Consider the following 17,571-nt stretch of genomic DNA (forward strand, 5'->3'; position numbering starts at 1 on the left):
TCTGTATCCGACAATCTGGAATTGAAGTAGGAGATCTTTGCTTTTATGGAGCGAATGGAGAATTATGAAACTGTGTATGCATAGAATTTACAGCACAAGCAGCTGTAGAATTTACAACACAAGCAGCAAGTGGCGAACAAAATAACTCATTCATTGAGATTCCAACAAGTCCCCCATGTCACTGAGGCTTGAAACTAAATTATCTCTTACATTTGCACTTTCCACATTCTAAACTGCATTTTGAACATTGTCTTGAATATTTTCTGAGGAATATGTACGTAACCATCCCCACTTCTATGGAAAGGCATCACTCCCATTCTGGTCTGCCTCACATGCTCCATTCTGTTCCACCTCGCACGCTCTGCTCTGCTCTGATTTCTCTCACATGCTCCACTCTGCCTTGCACACATATAGCCACGAACAGTCTCTGTCGCATTCCCTCCCTTTCTCTTAACGTGTTCGTGTTTCACTCATCGCTGGTAAATAGTAATTCGAATAATAATACAAAAATGTATATTGTAGCTCATCAAACTGGATTTTTACTAGTAATCTCACCTTCAAAAGAGTTGTATTCCTGTACTTTGCTGTAAATAAAAAAAAAACAAATTAATGGAACTGTGTGTCACATTGTTATTTTATGATGGTTAACATTTGACAGTTGTTTTGTTGAGTCCGTAGCGCTGTGTGTACACTATTATTATTATTATTATTATTATTATTATTATTATCATCATAATTAAAAATTTGGGCCCTTAAGACAGAGATTGAATTTGAATGATTATTCAATTTCCCCTTGTTTATGTTTTCTTCTTCTTCTTCTTCTTCTTTTTCTTTTTCTCTTCCTAAAACCACCTTATTTTGTGACTGTGTTCGTGTTTCCTTTGCCCTGTCCATATTTTCCCTGATCTCTGCCTTTCTTTCACTTCAAATTTCGTGTTCATAATTTTGTTTCTGAATTTGTCTCCTTCGTCTATCATTTCTTTATTGATTGCTGCTTGTTTTAGGTCTTCTTCGGTTTCATGAAACCAGTTGGTTCTTTTGACTGAGCTGTTGACTACATCAAAAGTCCTCTTTGTGAGTCTGTTGTTGTTCATTCTATGTATGTGCCCAAAGAATGTTAATCGACTTTTCATGATTATGTCTGTGAGTCTGTCTATATGTTTGTATAGTTCTGTGGTTGGTCTCTTCATCCATATACCATTTCTATGTACTGCTCCAAAAATTTTTCGAAAGATTTTACATTTATCTTTTCTGTCTCAGCGATGCCTGATGCCCCGATAGTGGTTGTTCTTGATAAATAGAGAGCTTCTGGTAGTACAACTGTATTGTAGTGCCTGAGTTTCGCCTGTCTTGAGATGCTTCTTTTATTGCAGTGCATCTTGTAAGTTTGTACACTTTCTGAAGTTTTCTGTTCATTCTGTATTGGATGCCTTGTTTGATCCTCCTGTTTGTATGTATTCTCAGTGATACTAGAATTTTTCCACTCTGGTAACCAATCCGTATTTTGTGTGTGTGACTTGTGTATTGTTGTTCTTTCTTTGTGTTTTCTCGCATGATATCTGTAATTCCGTTTTAGCAGAGGTTTCATGTAAATATTCCAGGGATTCTTACACTTCTTCTCTGTTGTTGCTGAGTATTGCCAAGTCATCTGCAAATGCTAGGCATTTTATGATTGTCTTGTTTGCACGTGTTCTTTTTAACTGAATTTCTTTTACTTTTTCTTCCCACTGCTTGATAATTTTTGACCTGGACTATGTTGAATATAAGTGATGAAAGAACATCTTGTGTGACCCCTGTAAATATCTAAAATGACTCTGAGATTTCTCCCATAAATTTTATTTTGGATGTGGTATCTGTGAGCATTTGTTCTATCAGTTCCCCTTGTTGTTCTGTCTATTCCATATTCTTCAAGTGTGTCTGTCAATGGAGTCGAAGGCCTTCTTAAGGTCCACAAATGTAACTGCAGTGTTGTTCGCCTGTCTGACCTTCAAGTGTGTTCCCAATCAGGATCTTTCCTTCAGGAATCCTTCCTGGTATTCACCATTCTTTGTATCCACTTGTGATTCGTCTGTTCAGTAACACCTAGGGCAGAATTTTGTAAGTGTCTGGTAATAATGAGATCCCTCTGTAATTTTTAGGGTCTGTCCTGTCTCCCCTTTTCTCTGTACTCCAGCACCAGATTTTGATCTTGCTTACATGCCTGTTGACCACTCAGTGCCCTTACTATACAACGAGCTGTTGCTATTACTCTCTCATTATTTATTTCCTTTTTTTTTTTTTAAATACTTTGCTCATTCTCAACAACCATTCATTGATTGTTTTGTACCAGACCAATACCTATTTGTTATTGTAGATACTACTACTGTTGTATTTCTGTTTGTATTCAGATTTTGTGGAACGTCCAGAGCTGATACAAGCTAAAGTGCCTATTCTTAAGTTCAGAGACACTCAGTGTGACTTTGAAGTGGATCTTAACTGTAACAATGCTGTGGGAATCCGCAACACACATCTACTTTACTGCTATTCTCAGAGTGAGTAAACAAGTCAGAGTAGTGTCATTTATTGATAATTTTTGTGTAAAGTGGTTATTGTGTTGCCTTTCAGTTTGTTTCAAATCTTTCCTTTCTTTTGAGAATAAATGCTGAATTTTAAACAAGGAATACAGGCAACAACTGTATGTTGGGGGGGGGGGGGGGGGGTCATAAACAGTGTGAAAAGCTTATAAGGATGTTGCAGAGTTGGCTGTGTTGAGGAATGATTGTTAAGAAAAAAATTCAGTATGTTGCACTGTTTCCGAGTTATTTAGTGTTGAAGTTAGTCAGTTCATGGCATGCACAAATTCAAGTGGCCCGCCAGAGATAGTGTCACAAAGGAAAGGATCAAAACGGAACCATGCAGAGCAGTGTCGTGCACTATAATCCATGCTATGAGAACAACTGACACTAACTGTATCTGGCAGGCCACTTGAATGTGCAAGCACAATGGCCAGATTGGAAATCTTCAATGTTAATTAACTTGGCCCAACATATCAAATGTTTTTTCTTAACAATTATTTCTCAGCACAACCTACCCTGCAACACCCCGACCATTCTGTGTATTCTCCGTATGCCCATCTTTTTAGAAATGATTGTTACTCTGCTGTTCGATAGAGGGTGTCAAATTAAATACCTTTCAGCAATCAATTATTTTAATTGGCAACCAGTTTCAGCTTTTTATTACGCCATCTTCTGGTCTCTGACTGATATGTAGGAAGAATCTACCTCAGTTGTGATCAAAATAGGGGCCTGCAATACTGGTATTAGTGGGGCCTGAATATGGCATAATAAAACACTGGAACTGGTTGCCAGTTAAAATTGACGCCTGAAAGGCATTTAATTTGACATACTCTGTATATTGGTTAGCAACAGTTAATCAGGGTGTCTATGACCCGAGACAACCGGGAGATCCGGGAAAAACCCAGGAATTTTTTCATCCGGGAGAAAACCGGGAAAAAACCCGGAATTTTTTTGAAATCCGGGAATTTTTTCATTGTGTTTGTTCTCAGTTAAATTTTTGTTACTTTGATTGGTAAGAACCAATACTCTAACAAAGGATATTACTGTATCCTGCTACTGCAGAATAATACTGCAGCCATAAAACATGAACGAGAGAAAAAACTAAAATAAAACTTAAATTGCAAAGGAAATGCGCCGTATACAGCAACAGAACACAGTGCTCATACAAGCGTCTGCCAACAGCAAAATGTGTCAAAGGCTTTAGTAAGACTTTGCAATGCTTCGTAACAACAAATTGCCTCCGATGAGCATGACGTCACACCTGTTAACATTAGATTTGTTTTAGCAGTTACGAGTGGGATAATGCGCATGCGCAGTTGAGTAGTACCTTCTTCCGCTTCTGGCTACAGAAAAAAAAAGCAGCAGCTAGGTGCTACCAGGAAAAAGTTTACTGGCACGCCCAAGCTGCCAGATTGCGCAGCAGCCCTGGATCTAGGAGTGTGGGGGAGGGGGGGGGGGGCAAATTCATATAAAACTTGTTTCGCAAAGCGCCTAGCATCCACCGCACGTTGGTCTATCGATTATTCATATGACTTTGAAACGTGTCCCTGTCTGTTTGTGAACATTGTTGAACACATTCTGAGTTGATTTCTGAATGAATCATAAGTTGATTTGTGAATGTGTGCATAGTGTATGTGATGTCTCTGTCAGTGGAATCCTCGTCACATCTAGAGATAAACTTTCCTGCAGACAAAGGGGGCTATACGAGCTGAGCAGAGTATAGCCGAACAAAAGAAAGCCAACCACTGTCTGACTATGTGGTTGATAGGGTTTGCGAATGATAATCGTTGTTACGATTACCAGCGAAATCCATAGATTCAGACTACCAGAGTGCGAATAAATGACTAACAGAAATAATAGGTAAGAAAGATTACGTATTATCTTCTCAATGTATCCAAGAAAATGAAATTTTGACAGAAAATTTTTGGCCAGATCGCAATACTAGCAAGGGCCAGTTCTACAGTCTCCGGCTAGCAGCCACTTTAAGGTCTATTCTGGAAGTAGCGCGGAAAACGCGTTGTACGGACACGTAACAATGCCTAACTGGAGAATAATTGCGGGCTAACTAAACTGGTGATTCTGGCAGAGTTTGTGAAGTTAACCGGCGAATAAGATTTGACATTGGCAGGAATAGATACGGAATTAGTGATGACAACATTGTTTGTTAGAACGAGGAAGGAGAAGAAACGGGGACATCACACAAATTATGCAAGAATAAGACGATTTCAGATTTCTATAAAAATTTCACACTACTACTTATCGATCTCAAGCTTGAGAAACTGGAGCATATGAATGAAGTGTAAAACTATTTCCTAACGTAAAGATTTTTACTTGTAGTAGGCCTAATAGGCATTTGATATCGGTACTTTGTGAATTATAATCTGCCGTGTTATAAAAACTACCATTTCTGCCAAAACGGTCTCGTTTATTTGGCGTGTGTTAAAATTGCTGCAGTATTATAAAGCCCTATTTTGTTTTATCTCGCAGACAGTGACAAAATATAAGTAATCAGGTCGAGAAACCACACCAGTCTTAGGCCTATTTGTAATTACAGCTTTTTCAGTATTAGATAACGACATTTCGATTTTTCATGTAGCAAAATGTTCGATGAACTTTGATGAGGTAACAGATCCTTTCGCAGAAAGGAAAGCATGCCATGTAAAGCTGTAACAAGATTAGGCAGAAAAAAAATCTAGAGCTAAGTATTGAAGAAATGTGTACTGTCTTGCTTGTCCCTTCTCTTTACTGGCTTTATGTATCCTATACTTAATTTTATGTCACACAAAGCAGCAAGTTGTTAGCTAATAGGGAATAAAGAGTACAGATTTTCTGAAGAGTTTTTATTCTCAAAAAAAAAGAAAAGAAAGAAGGGCAGGATGTCAAACCGGCAGACTGGAAGCAGGAGAGGCACCATAGGACATTTTAATTTCCACTGTCCTGAATATAGTTTGATGGAATCCAGTACAAAATATACACGTTTCAATTCCACAGACCGAAATACAGTGACGTGCGATAGAAGAATGCTGTGTGAAGAGGTATGGCGCTGCACTTTGACACACTTGAGGTCAGATAACATGTCTTACCATTCTCGGACATGTATGTTTTATGTATCAGAGTCTTCAGAAAGATGTGCGCTACAAAATGAACGTATTTTTCAAAATTCTATTTTTTTAAATTTTCGACGTCCTATATCAAACGCTCGAGGGATGCCACTATCTTCTATTGCCCCGGTTCGGAAATATCGTAGATACGGGTCTGATGCGCAGAGCAGTCTGAGTTATAATAGGGAAGCGGGTAAACTCAAATGAAAACAAAATTGATTTCTTTGGCCGGGAGCTGTCATGTGAATTAAAATACATTCACATAGTTACGGATGGCTAAAATACGTTATTAGTTTCAGATTTTATTTTATTTCCACCTTTCTGACAGTCAAGCATTAAATGCCATGCAGAACAATGAAGTTATTTTTATCGGTTTGCTGAAGAAATTTTCTTTCATTAATCTTTTCCGCAGAGGCAGTCAATATATTTGAAACAAAGGGTTTAATTTCAAACTATTGGCTAGTTTCAACTGCTCAGAGCATTTCAAGTGTACATTTTCATCTCCTAGAATGTATGGCATTATGCCATAACAAAGAACCAGACATGAGATAACAAAGTACTGGTACCCAAGGAAATTTACATCCTGAAACAACATTGAGAAACTTAATATAAGGTGGATGCCTACTTCACTGGGAATCTGGGACTCATTTAAAAATCAGCTCTTTGATGACGAGCTACTTAGAAGAATTTATAGCCCAGAAGATCACACTTTTATGTCGTTATTAAAAAATTTACTGGTACATTTGTGTGATATATCTTAAAATGTAATATGTGCATAAATGCCCAATATTATATGTGAAAGCTTAGCTTCTCCTGCAGCGTATGGGCCCTAGAGATCAATATTATGTGTGAAAGCTTTTTTTTTCTTGTAGCAACATTATATACATTAATTTAAACCATTAACTTTTCCTGTTCGTGTGTTCGCCCTACAGTGATGTTGCTATTGGCTGACTACACCACGTGTCCGAAGCTCTGAATATACGCTGTCATAGGCTGGCGAGATCACGTGACATGAACTATGACTGGCTTACTAATTTGCATCGCAATTTCGATTTCAATGCTTCGGAAAGTAACATGCGGTGCTTGGTGGAATTTGAATTTATACTTTCATAATACGAAAATATGCAGCATACATGTTACTGCACATCAAACATCTTTCCAAAAGGTGTTTCGTTTTCTAAAGCGCCGGGAAATTCTATGCGCATGTATAAAACCATAACCATTCAAAGGATTGATAAGTTATACAGTTCCGAGAGAAAATATACTGTCATTTAACAGGGAAAAACTATGATTCCACCCGGGAGAAAGTGTATTTTTAACCGGGAAATCCGGGATAAATCCAGGAATTTTTTTTCCTTGTCCACGTATACACCCTGTTAATATATGGCTTAAATTCTCTGAATTACATAAAATCTCTTTATTTTGACACACATTGTTGTAAAGATTGTCTTATGTTGCTTATTTAGAATTTTTAGACTCTAAAATTTGTACTTGTACCATTCTTAATTGCTCCACTTAGAAAATGGTGATAAAGGTATTTCTTGAAAAATGAAGTATTGAATTTATGAGTGAGAATTTATTTTACTTGTGCAGTTTTCTTTCACAAATTGTAGGCGTTGTATTGAATTATGTAAGCTGTTTATGTGTGCATGAACAGTTTCTCCTGTCCAAACTATTTATTCATTTCTATTCATCCAATATATAGAAATGTTGAAAAAGTAGTAAACAGAAAGCTACAGACAGCTCATATGTGCCATGTAAAAGTCAGAATCACGGGTAGTTGTATACACACTATCTGCATTTAATCATATACAGTAAAACCTCTATACAATGTTTTTTAAAGGACCATGAATTCTGAACACTGTATGGAGGAAAACAGTATAAAGGGGAAGACTTCCAATTGATAATTATGAAACTCGAGTCAAATTTTATTGAGGATATACTACAGAAACACACAGTAAATGGCAAAAAAATTAAAAAAGAATTAGCTGCAAACAATTATTTTAATAATAGATTTGTAAAATACAACTCCAGTCAAATTTTTGCACAAATCTATGAACTGACACAACTTGAATATCACATACATAGAATTTTTTAAAGAAGTCGGGCAAAGATGTTTGCTTCCTATTTCTTCCGGATTGCATCAGAACCATTTCTTGCTCCATATGAGCTGCTGGAAGAAGAGCAAGTGCTCAAAAGCTAGTATGAATACTGTTTGTTTTAAGTGTCTCTATGCTGCAGCTATTGATTCGTTATACTGTAGCTGAGTAGTTGCCTTTACCTTATGTATTGCTCCATCCCAAAATTTCCATTATTGTTATAAATTTAGATAAAATATCCTTGAGCAAACGAATATCATTATACAAAATAAACAGTTGAGCCAAAATTCAGAAGAGTAACAACACAATTCCGTGATAGCTAGGTAAGAGAACAACAATTACTTAAAGCCTTGAGCTCTCACTTACCAGAAATTTTTAATTCAAATGAACAACATTACAAAAAGATCACTCATTCCCCTTCTATTTTCAAGCATTATTCCATCTAGTGCAAAAGCGAATATTCGCACTAGGAATATCCCGCATGTATCATGTAATCAGATGTCATGAACCAGTCTGCAGTTCCAAACATGTACAATTGGGGCACGCCTTAGGTATGCTGTGTAATAGGGGTACAGTGTTAAAATCATTATACAGATGTTCGCCACTTGCTCATGTGTAAAACAAAAAAATAGCACCAACAAGACAAATAACTATCACAATAAGGAAAATAATTGGTTAGGGTTCCAAAAATACGAGCTTTACATGGAGGAAATCGTGTAGAGGAAATCTACTAAATGGGAAACTTCAGCATTATGCATGTGGGCTTTTGGTTGGGATTGGGAAAGATGGACAGGATGATAGAGGAAAACATTATATGGAGGAACATTATAAAGAGGCTTCACTACATCAAATTGCTATCTGTGATGCAAACCAGAGTCAAAACTTTTGTGCAGTCCTGAAACCTTATCTGTTTCTTATAACAAAAGCTGCAATAATGTAATCCAAGCTGAATGTAACTGCAAATAGTGAATACTTTTAGCATTGCTGGGGTACAAGAGTGACTAAGAGAACAGCTGCATGGCAATCAGATTCTAGTCCAAGTGGGATCAAGGTGGTCAGAGAACAGCTGCATGGCAATCAGATTCTATTCTAAGTGGGATCAAGGTGGTCAAGAATGAGCAAATGCTCTGAGCACTTTGTGTGCCTACATACAACCAGACACTGAAGCCATGTTCATTGTTAGCCTGAGAATAACATCGAGTAATAAGCAAACACAAATTCAAAAACACAGCAGGCTGCATGTAGTGATATTAGATGATGCATGTCTTCATAAACAGCAAATTGACTGTGGCCTGCTGGGTGACCCATTATATTGTGCAAAATCGGAAGCACAAAATTGTAAGTCTATGTGGCAAGTGCGATGCCACAGGGTTGGGCACAGGAGTGTAAAATATATCTGTCCTTGCACCAGCTCTGCATTGCTGTGGCCACTAATAAGGTTAGGCTGACAGTAGGTGAGGAGGCCTGTGAGGGGCTTCTCTGTTGTCATCAGTAGCTTCTTCTTCCTTATTTAGATTTCAAAGGTCCATTTTAGGATTAGGTAATAGGTGGAACAGAGTAATAGCTTTTGAATACAGTTGAATTTACAGATTCTCAAAGTGGGAGGAAACATTGTGGAGATTATCGGAATACGTTGCATGCCCGCCTGATAGGTGTGCACGTTAAAGTGCTGCTTCCGGGCTTGGAGATGTTCTAGTCCTGCATTGAATCCATTTAGCATTTTAATGATGGAGTTCTGTGTGCTAGCCAGGCATGATGATATCAGGCTGCTACCAAAGTCCCACCACAGTTTCACAATTCACAAAAATTTAGAAAACTTTTGCCCACTTTCACATGAATAACACTGCACGCATACAGTTGGGGGTACACTCGTTCTGTCCCGGAAGGAGTGAGGGTGGGAGGGGGTCAACGATGTGACAACAGAAAGGCTGTCTACCCACCCCTTAAGCTAACCAGCGAAGCAAAAACCATTGGTAACCATGCTGACCCTGCACCAATCCGGGACAAAGGCATAAAAAAAAAAAATGATTGGAGTCTGTTGTGTGAGGTGCTCCTTCGTTAACAAAATTTTGACTTGAGGCACATATCGTGGTGCGCATAATGCTAGTCGTACAGACCATATGGAGAAAATTATAGACAATATTCATGTCGTACTGCTCCTTCGAACAGGACTGCAAAGTTTATATGCTCCAACTGTTAGGAATCCTCAGGTTTGTGACAAGGGAATAGATGCCTACTAGTGTGTGCACGTCTTGCAAGTTGTGATGAAGCAAGCTGGGATATTTTTACTTCCCCTCTTGTTTTGCCATCTGCCTCTTTCAATTAGGTTTTTCACTTTTAACTAATTACCGTTAACATACGTGAATATAATCTGCATTTTCATAATAGAGAAAGGTTGACCCTCAGTTTTAAAAAAAACATAACGCCAGATCTAATATTGTGCATAGTTTTATGTTTGTAATTGATGTTCTAATTAATGTCAACTATCCCTAGTTAGTATCTTTCATTATAGGGCAAAATCGGTGATTGTTTTGTAACTTAACCTTCATGTGCTCACCCTTGAAATAACCACGCGAGCGGTCGCTCGCGCGGGCAGTCGGCCGACCGCCCGAGAGTTTTCATCAATCTCTTGAGGTTTTCCGTTTTTAAAGGTCATATTTCCATAAAATATCGACATAGGATATCTCGCACAATATTGCAAACACATCTGTAATCAAAATTATTTATTTAACAATAAAATATACAATGGAATACAAAAAGGAAGCCAAATACCCGAATGAAATATAAGAACATTTTTTTAATTGTAATGTTTTGGGACTATATAATGTAATACTTGGCTAGAATTATTCACTGTGTTAACTTGTCGCAAGAAAAGCTAATTTTGCTTTGAAAAAAGAATTTTTGATTGAAAACGTCACAAACTTTTCTGTCAGATGAAAAATGCTGATCAGTCCGTATCCATTTCATTTTCGTTTTGATGCTGACAACAATTATTGCACGTAACTGTCGTGGTTGAATGTCATAGACAAATGTTTCTTCCACATTCACCGCATTCTCGCTTTGTTTTTATATTCTTTTTTGAGCCACACAAATAACATACTCATCTCCTTGTAGGGGTTGATACAGCTGGATAAACTATGTCACTCTCTCTGTAATTTTCCAAAAATACTAACAAATCTTTTGGTAAATGCTTCAATTTAGCTCTTTCTTGAACCAAGGACCTCTCGTTCCACAGCTGCTCACACTAACCACGGGACCACGGCGCTCCTGAGCTCACATTGTCCTTGATGTTGCCTATCTTGCGCATGGACTACTCAGTTTGTGTATTTTGTTTATTTTTTTTCATAGTTCCACACAACTTCTTCCTGTTTTCTCGATTGATCTGTGTTCAGTTTTTCAAGGCCTATCCACTGTGCCAACTTATAACTAAATCTGAAGGGGGTGCGATGGGGAGGTTCCCTTGTAAGGCCTCACCGTCGTAAAGCTGCACTGCTGGCTGTGACGTCATTGTGCTCTGTTCCTCACCAAATGTGGAAATGTCTTCGTCCTGTGTCAATCACACCCACTTCAGCCTCAATATGGCCAGGTCCCTGGCTGTGCTGAGCTGCAAACCAGCATCCTTGTTGATGGTGTTTTCAGATAGTTTTATTTATGCTGCTGCTTTTATGATGCTATCACAAAATCCCTTCATCATAATGACAGATGTGTTATCAAATAGAGTTTGGTGTAGATTTTCTAAAGCATGTTTTGGCACAGCTGATTTTTTTCAAAACAGTGTAGGCACAAGCACATCTTGTGTTCGATCTGGCATTGCTGCACAGTGCACAGTGCATAGTGTTTGACCGACATAGTAGCTACCACACTGACATGGAATTTGGACACTCCAAATGTTCTAAACCGTAGATTGTCCTTCACAGGCCTTATGAGATGACATATTTTTGCTGGGGGCCAGAACACTAATGAGTTGTTATGTCTCTTCAGGAGCCGGCTAGTCTTTCCCGACACTGTGCCACAGGAAGGCAAAACACAAGTTTCTTGTTCTCTTCTTTGGTGGTTTTTTCCCTGTGTGTCTCACTAGGAACAGATTGATACCTGGCAGTGATTATAGCTATTTTCCCGGAAGCCTTTTTGGAGGTGGCTTAGTTCAAGTGACAGATTTTCAGCATCTGAGATGACCTTTGCTTGGTGGATGAAGATGTTCAGAATACCATGTTTTTTGTCAGATGGTGGTGTCTAAGAGGGTACAGATACTGATTCATGTGTGTAGGTTTCCCGTATCCACTGTGTCTGAGGCAGCCATTAGTTTTCCAGTGAACAAGGACATCAAGGAAGGGCAGTGCACCATCTATCTCTGCTTCCATCTTAAACCTAATGTGGTCATAAATGCCATTCAGGTATTCTAAGAATTCTCCCTGTTTTATACATCTGTAGAGCTATATGGTAAAGCTGTGATTTACATAATTGTGTGCATCACATAGAGAACATCGATTTCATCAACCAAATTAAACATGTGTGTCTTGAGCAAAGCTATATAATGCTTATTTTTGATGTGATCTCCCAATTTATTCATGTTACTATCAAAGACTGCATATATCTCCGCTCCCAGTTATTTGATAGTATGATTGTGGGATTGTTTTTAGCTCATGTTGACATCATTGTATTTCTTATACTGTGGCCAGTATTTTGACCAGTTGTTCGACATGGTGATAGGAAGTCTGTTAGCTCCGTCCATAGCCAGTGGTTTTGCAGAGAAATGTGAAGACTTCGTTTTGGACAGGGCTCCAGATTATGGTTATGTTGATGACACCTTTATCATCCGGGCCCACAGGTGTGAAAAAATGGGACATTTCTTAGAACACACGATTGGCATTTATGACCAAGTTAGCTTTACTATGGAATTAAAGATAAATGAATCATTGCACTTCCTTGATGTCCTAGTTTGCTAGAAAACCAATGGATGCTTCAGTCATGGTGTGTACAAGAAACCTACATACATGGATCAGTATCTGCACTCTCTTACACATCACCATCTGGCATAAAACAGTGGCATTCTGAACTACCTCATCCACCATGCTAGTCATCTCAGATGCTGAAAATGTGCCACTAACACTTAGCCACCTCTGGGAAGGCTTCCAGGAAAATGACTACAATCACCACCAGATATGACAGGCTATTTCTGGTGTGAAGTGCAGGAAAACCACCACTGAAAAAATAGAATGAGAAACCACCTCCGAAGAAGAGAACTAGAGAGACTAGCCGGCTCCTGAAGAGAGAAGACATTTTATCGTTGTTCCGGCCCCAAGCAAAAATACGTCAGCTCATAAGGCCTATGAAGTGCAACGTACGGCTTAGAACATATGGAGTGTACAAAATACCTTATCAGTGTGATGCCTACTATGTCTGTCACTCTGTAGCAATGCCAGACAGACACCAATAATATTGCCATCTTTAAGACGTGCTTGAATGTCCTTGAAGTGACATGTTTCAGTGATCCAGATATAGTTGGTGTGATGACACACTTAGCCCCCCTTTGTCCCTCCTCCCTCCCCCCTCCCCTCACACTCTCACTCCCCGTTCGGTCTCCCCCCTCCCCGTTCGGTCTCCCCCCTCCCCGTTCGGTCTCCCCCCTCCCCGTTCGGTCTCCCCCCTCCCCGTTCGGTCTCCCCCCTCCCCGTTCGGTCTCCCCCCTCCCCGTTCGGTCTCCCCCCTCCCCGTTCGGTCTCCCCCCTCCCCGTTCGGTCTCCCCCCTCCCCGTTCGGTCTCCCCCCTCCCCGTTCGGTCTCCCCCCTCCCCGTTCGGTCTCCCCCCTCCCCGTTCGGTCTCCCCCGTGCACACTTCCAAACCGGAGAAGCGTGAGATTTCTTCGGCTACTCTCGCCAGGAAGGGGTCCCTTGGGGCCCTCCCTTCTCAGGCTTTGCCCAGTGCCAAAGCAGACACCCGCAAGTGGCTGAAACAACCACTGGTTGCTGGTCGTAGGGCCTCACGGCCCTCGTCCATTTCTGAGACTGACCCAGTGAGGCCCTCCCAGCCAGAACCACTAAAGGCACAACGCGCAAAGCAGACAAAGAAAAAGGCTTCCAAGAATCCCGACATTGCGGTGGCACCTGTTCCACTGCCACCTTCCAGCTCTGTGTCTGAAGATGAGGTGGAGATTCTGGCGTCCGCTGAGAACCTGGATCTCGCCGGTCCCTCAGACGCAATGAATAGCCGTTGCACAGGTAGTAAGTCGGTGGCGGCAGGTGCCCAGGAGGCGTAATCTGCCTCCCCAGTCCCTTCACGCCTTTCTCAGCCATGGACAATGTCATCCTCCAGTGGAACTGTGGCGGTTTCTTCCACCATTTTGCTGAGCTCCGACAACTTCTCAGCCTTCACCCTTTCTTCTGCATTGCTCTTCAAGAAACTTGGTTTCCAGCGATGTGAACCCACGCCCTCTGTGGCTATCGGGGTTATTATAAGAACCGGGCAGCTTATGTAAGGGTGTCTGGTGGCGTCTGCATCTATGTCCTAAACTCTCTTCACAGCGAGTCTGTCCCTCTACAAACACCTTTAAAGGCTGTCGCTGTTCGGGTGTGGATGCCACAGGCTGTTACTGTCTGCAGTCTGTATCTTCCACTGGATGGTGATGTCCCGCAGCATGTCCTGGCTGCACTGATAGCCCAATTGCCACCACCTTTCCTGTTACTGGGCGACTTCAACACCCGTAGCCCTCTGTGGGGTGGGTCAGTGGCAACAGGTCGAGGCGCCACCGTTGAGTAAGTATTGGCACAGCTCGACCTTTCCATTTTAAATGATGGTGCCTTCACACATTTCAGTATGGTGCATGGCACGTACTCAGCCATCGACCTTTCGATCTGCAACCCTAGACTCTTACTGTCTGTCCGATGGAGTGTGCATGACGACCTGTGTGGTAGTGACCACTTTCCGATCTTTCTGTCACTGCCACAGCGTCACTCTACTGGGCGCCCTTGCAGATGGGCCATGAATAAGGCTGACTGGGACTTGTTCTCCTCCGAGGCCACTATTGCGCCTCTTTCTGATGAAGCCATTGATACGGTGGTTCACTTGGTCATCACCGGCATCGTTACTGCCGCAGACCGAGCGAGGTGGCGCAGTGGTTAGACACTGGACTCGCATTTGGGAGGACGACGGTTCAATCCTGCGTCCAGCCATCCTGATTTAGGTTTTCCGTGATTTCCCTAAATCGATCCAGGCAAATGCCGGGATGGTTCCTTTCAAAGAGCACGGCCGACTTCCTTCCCTAATCCGATGAGACCGATGACCTCGCTGTCTGGTCTCCTTCCCCAAACCAACCAACCAACTGCCGCTGAATCTGCCATTCCCCGTTCTTCTGGGTCCCCTCAGCGAAGAACTCTGCCTTGGTGGTAGCCTGCGATCGCCAAGGTGATTATAGATTGCCGACGGGCGCTCCAGTGTCACAAGCGATATCCCTCAATAGAACACCTCATCGCCTTTAAATGGCTGTGTGCGTGGGCCTGCCGCCTTATACGCCAACACAAGCAGGAGTGCTGGGAACGGTATGTGTCCACTATTGGCTTCCATGTCTCTCCATCGCAGGTCTGGACCAAGATTAGGCACCTCTATGGCTATCGGACCCCTGTCAGCGTCCCTGCACTCTCAATGAATGGAGCAGTTTGTACTGACTCCGACATCATTGCAAAGTGCTTGGCAGACCGTTTTGCTCTCAGTTCCGCTTCTGTGATTTACCCTCTGGCCTTCCGCTCCATTAAAGAGCGGGTGGAACTTTGGAGCCTTTAATTTCACACCCGCCATCCTGAATCCTACAACGTCCCATTCACCGAGTGGGAATTCCACAGTGCCCTAGCCGCTTGCCAGATCGCATCCACTGTCAGATGCTGAAACACCTCTCAATGGACTGCCAGCGACGCCTCCTCGACCTTTACAACCGTATCTGGGTCGAGGGTGAGTTTCTGTGGCAATGGCGGGAAAGCATTGTTATCCCCGTTTCGAAACCTGGCAAGAACCCATTGGAGATGGACAGCTACTGCCCCATTAGCCTCACCAACGTTCTTTGCAAGTTGCTCGAACGCATGGTGAGCTGGCGGTTGAGTTGGGTACTAGAGTCTCGGGGCCTTCTGGCTCCTTCTCAGGGTGGGTTCCATAAAGGCCGCTCTGCCACCGAAGTCAGCCATCCATACAGCCTTTGCCCGCTGTCAGCACCTGGTCGCTGTCTTTTTTGACATGCGGAAAGCGTACGATAAGACATGGCGTCATCATATCCTCTCTACGCTTAATGGTTGGGGTCTTCGGGGTCCACTGCTGATTTTCATCCGAAAATTTCTGTCGCCTCGTACCTTTTGCGTGCAAGTCGCGGCATCCCATAGTTCCTCCAGAGTTCAGGAGAACGGGGTACCACAGGGATCTGTCCTAAGTGTCTGCCTGTTTTTAATTGCAATTAACGGGCTCGCTGCAGCGGTGGGAACGTCTGTCTCAGCTTCTTTGTATGCTGACGACTTCTGCCTTTACTATAGCTCCATTGGCATTGCAGCTGCTGAACGTCAGCTGCAGGGCGCTATCCGCAAGGCGCAGTCTTGGGCTGTAGCGCATGGCTTCCAGTCTTCGGCTGCCAAGACCTGCGTTATGCATTTCTGCTGGCGACGAACAGTTCACTCTGAGCCGCAACTTTATCTTGCCGGCAAACTTCTTGCTGTGGTGGAGACCCATCGTTTTTTGGGTGTGGTTTTTGATGCCCGGTTGACTTGGCTCCCACATATTCGGCAACTTAAACAGATGTGTTGGCGGCATGCCTAATGCTCTGCAATGCTTGAGCCACACCAGCTGGGGCGCTGACCAATCTACCCTGTTATGGCTCTACCAGGTGTTAATCCAGTCCCGTCTGGATTATGGGAGCCTGGCGTATGGTTCAGCATCCCCATCTGCGTTGCGGGTGCTGGACCCAAATCCTTACAGCGGATCCAACTTGCCACTGGAGCTTTCCAGACCAACCCTGTGTACAGCATACTTGTGGTGCCAATTGTCTCTCCACTGTGGTTACGGCGCCAACTTTTACTGGCTGCTTATGCTGCACATGTTTGTAGCTTGCCCGGGCATTCTAATTATCGTCTCCTGTTCCCTCAGTCTGTCGTCCATCTCCCAGAACATCGGCCCCGGTCGGGTTGTACGATCGCGGTCTGCGTCAGTGAGCTTCTCTCTGGGCTTGGGGTTTCGCTCTTCCACCTCTCTTCCGGATTCCTCTGTGTACACCCCTGTGGTGTGTACCCGCCCTTGCCTTCGTCTCGAATTGGCACAGGGCCCGAAGGACTCAGTCCCGCCGGAGGCCTTCCGCCGCTGCTTTCTTTCCTTCCTTGCCACGTATCAGGGCTCTGGCGTTGTTTACACTGACGGCTCGATGGTTGCTGGTCGTGTCGGTTATGCTCTGACTCTAGGGGGACCACTATGAACAACATTCATTGCCAGCTGACTGTAGCGTTTTTACTGCTGAGCTGGTCGCCATCTTTCGTGTTCTAGAGTATATCTGCTCTTGCTCAGGTGAGTCCTTTGTTATCTGTAGCGACTCCCTGAGCAGTTTACGAGCTATCGACCAGTGTTTCCCTCGTTCTCGTCTGGTGATGGCTATCCAGGAGTCCCTGCATACTCTTGCCCGTTGCGGCCGTTCTGTGGTCTTTGTGTAGACCCCAGGCCACGTTGGGGTACCCGGCAATGAATATGTAGACCGCCTGGCGAAAGGGACCACCAGTAAACCATCTCTGGACATTGGCCTCCCGGAGACTGATTTGCGAGGGATCTTACGCTGCAAAATTTTCGAACTTTGGGACA

The 17,571-nt window shown here is 42.6% G+C and overlaps 1 protein-coding gene across 1 annotated transcript in view; it reads left to right on the forward strand.

Moving 5' to 3' along the window:
* LOC124622668 (poly(A) RNA polymerase gld-2 homolog A-like) overlaps nt 1-17,571 on the forward strand; it is a 148,879-nt gene that overhangs the window by 61,680 nt on the left and 69,628 nt on the right. The window contains exon 7 of the mRNA XM_047148461.1: nt 2,388-2,531. Coding sequence (XP_047004417.1) covers nt 2,388-2,531 — 144 coding nt within the window. The remainder of the gene's footprint in view (nt 1-2,387; nt 2,532-17,571) is intronic.

This window comes from Schistocerca americana, chromosome 7 (genome assembly GCF_021461395.2).
Source record: "Schistocerca americana isolate TAMUIC-IGC-003095 chromosome 7, iqSchAmer2.1, whole genome shotgun sequence".
Taxonomy (NCBI): Eukaryota; Metazoa; Arthropoda; class Insecta; order Orthoptera; family Acrididae; genus Schistocerca; species Schistocerca americana.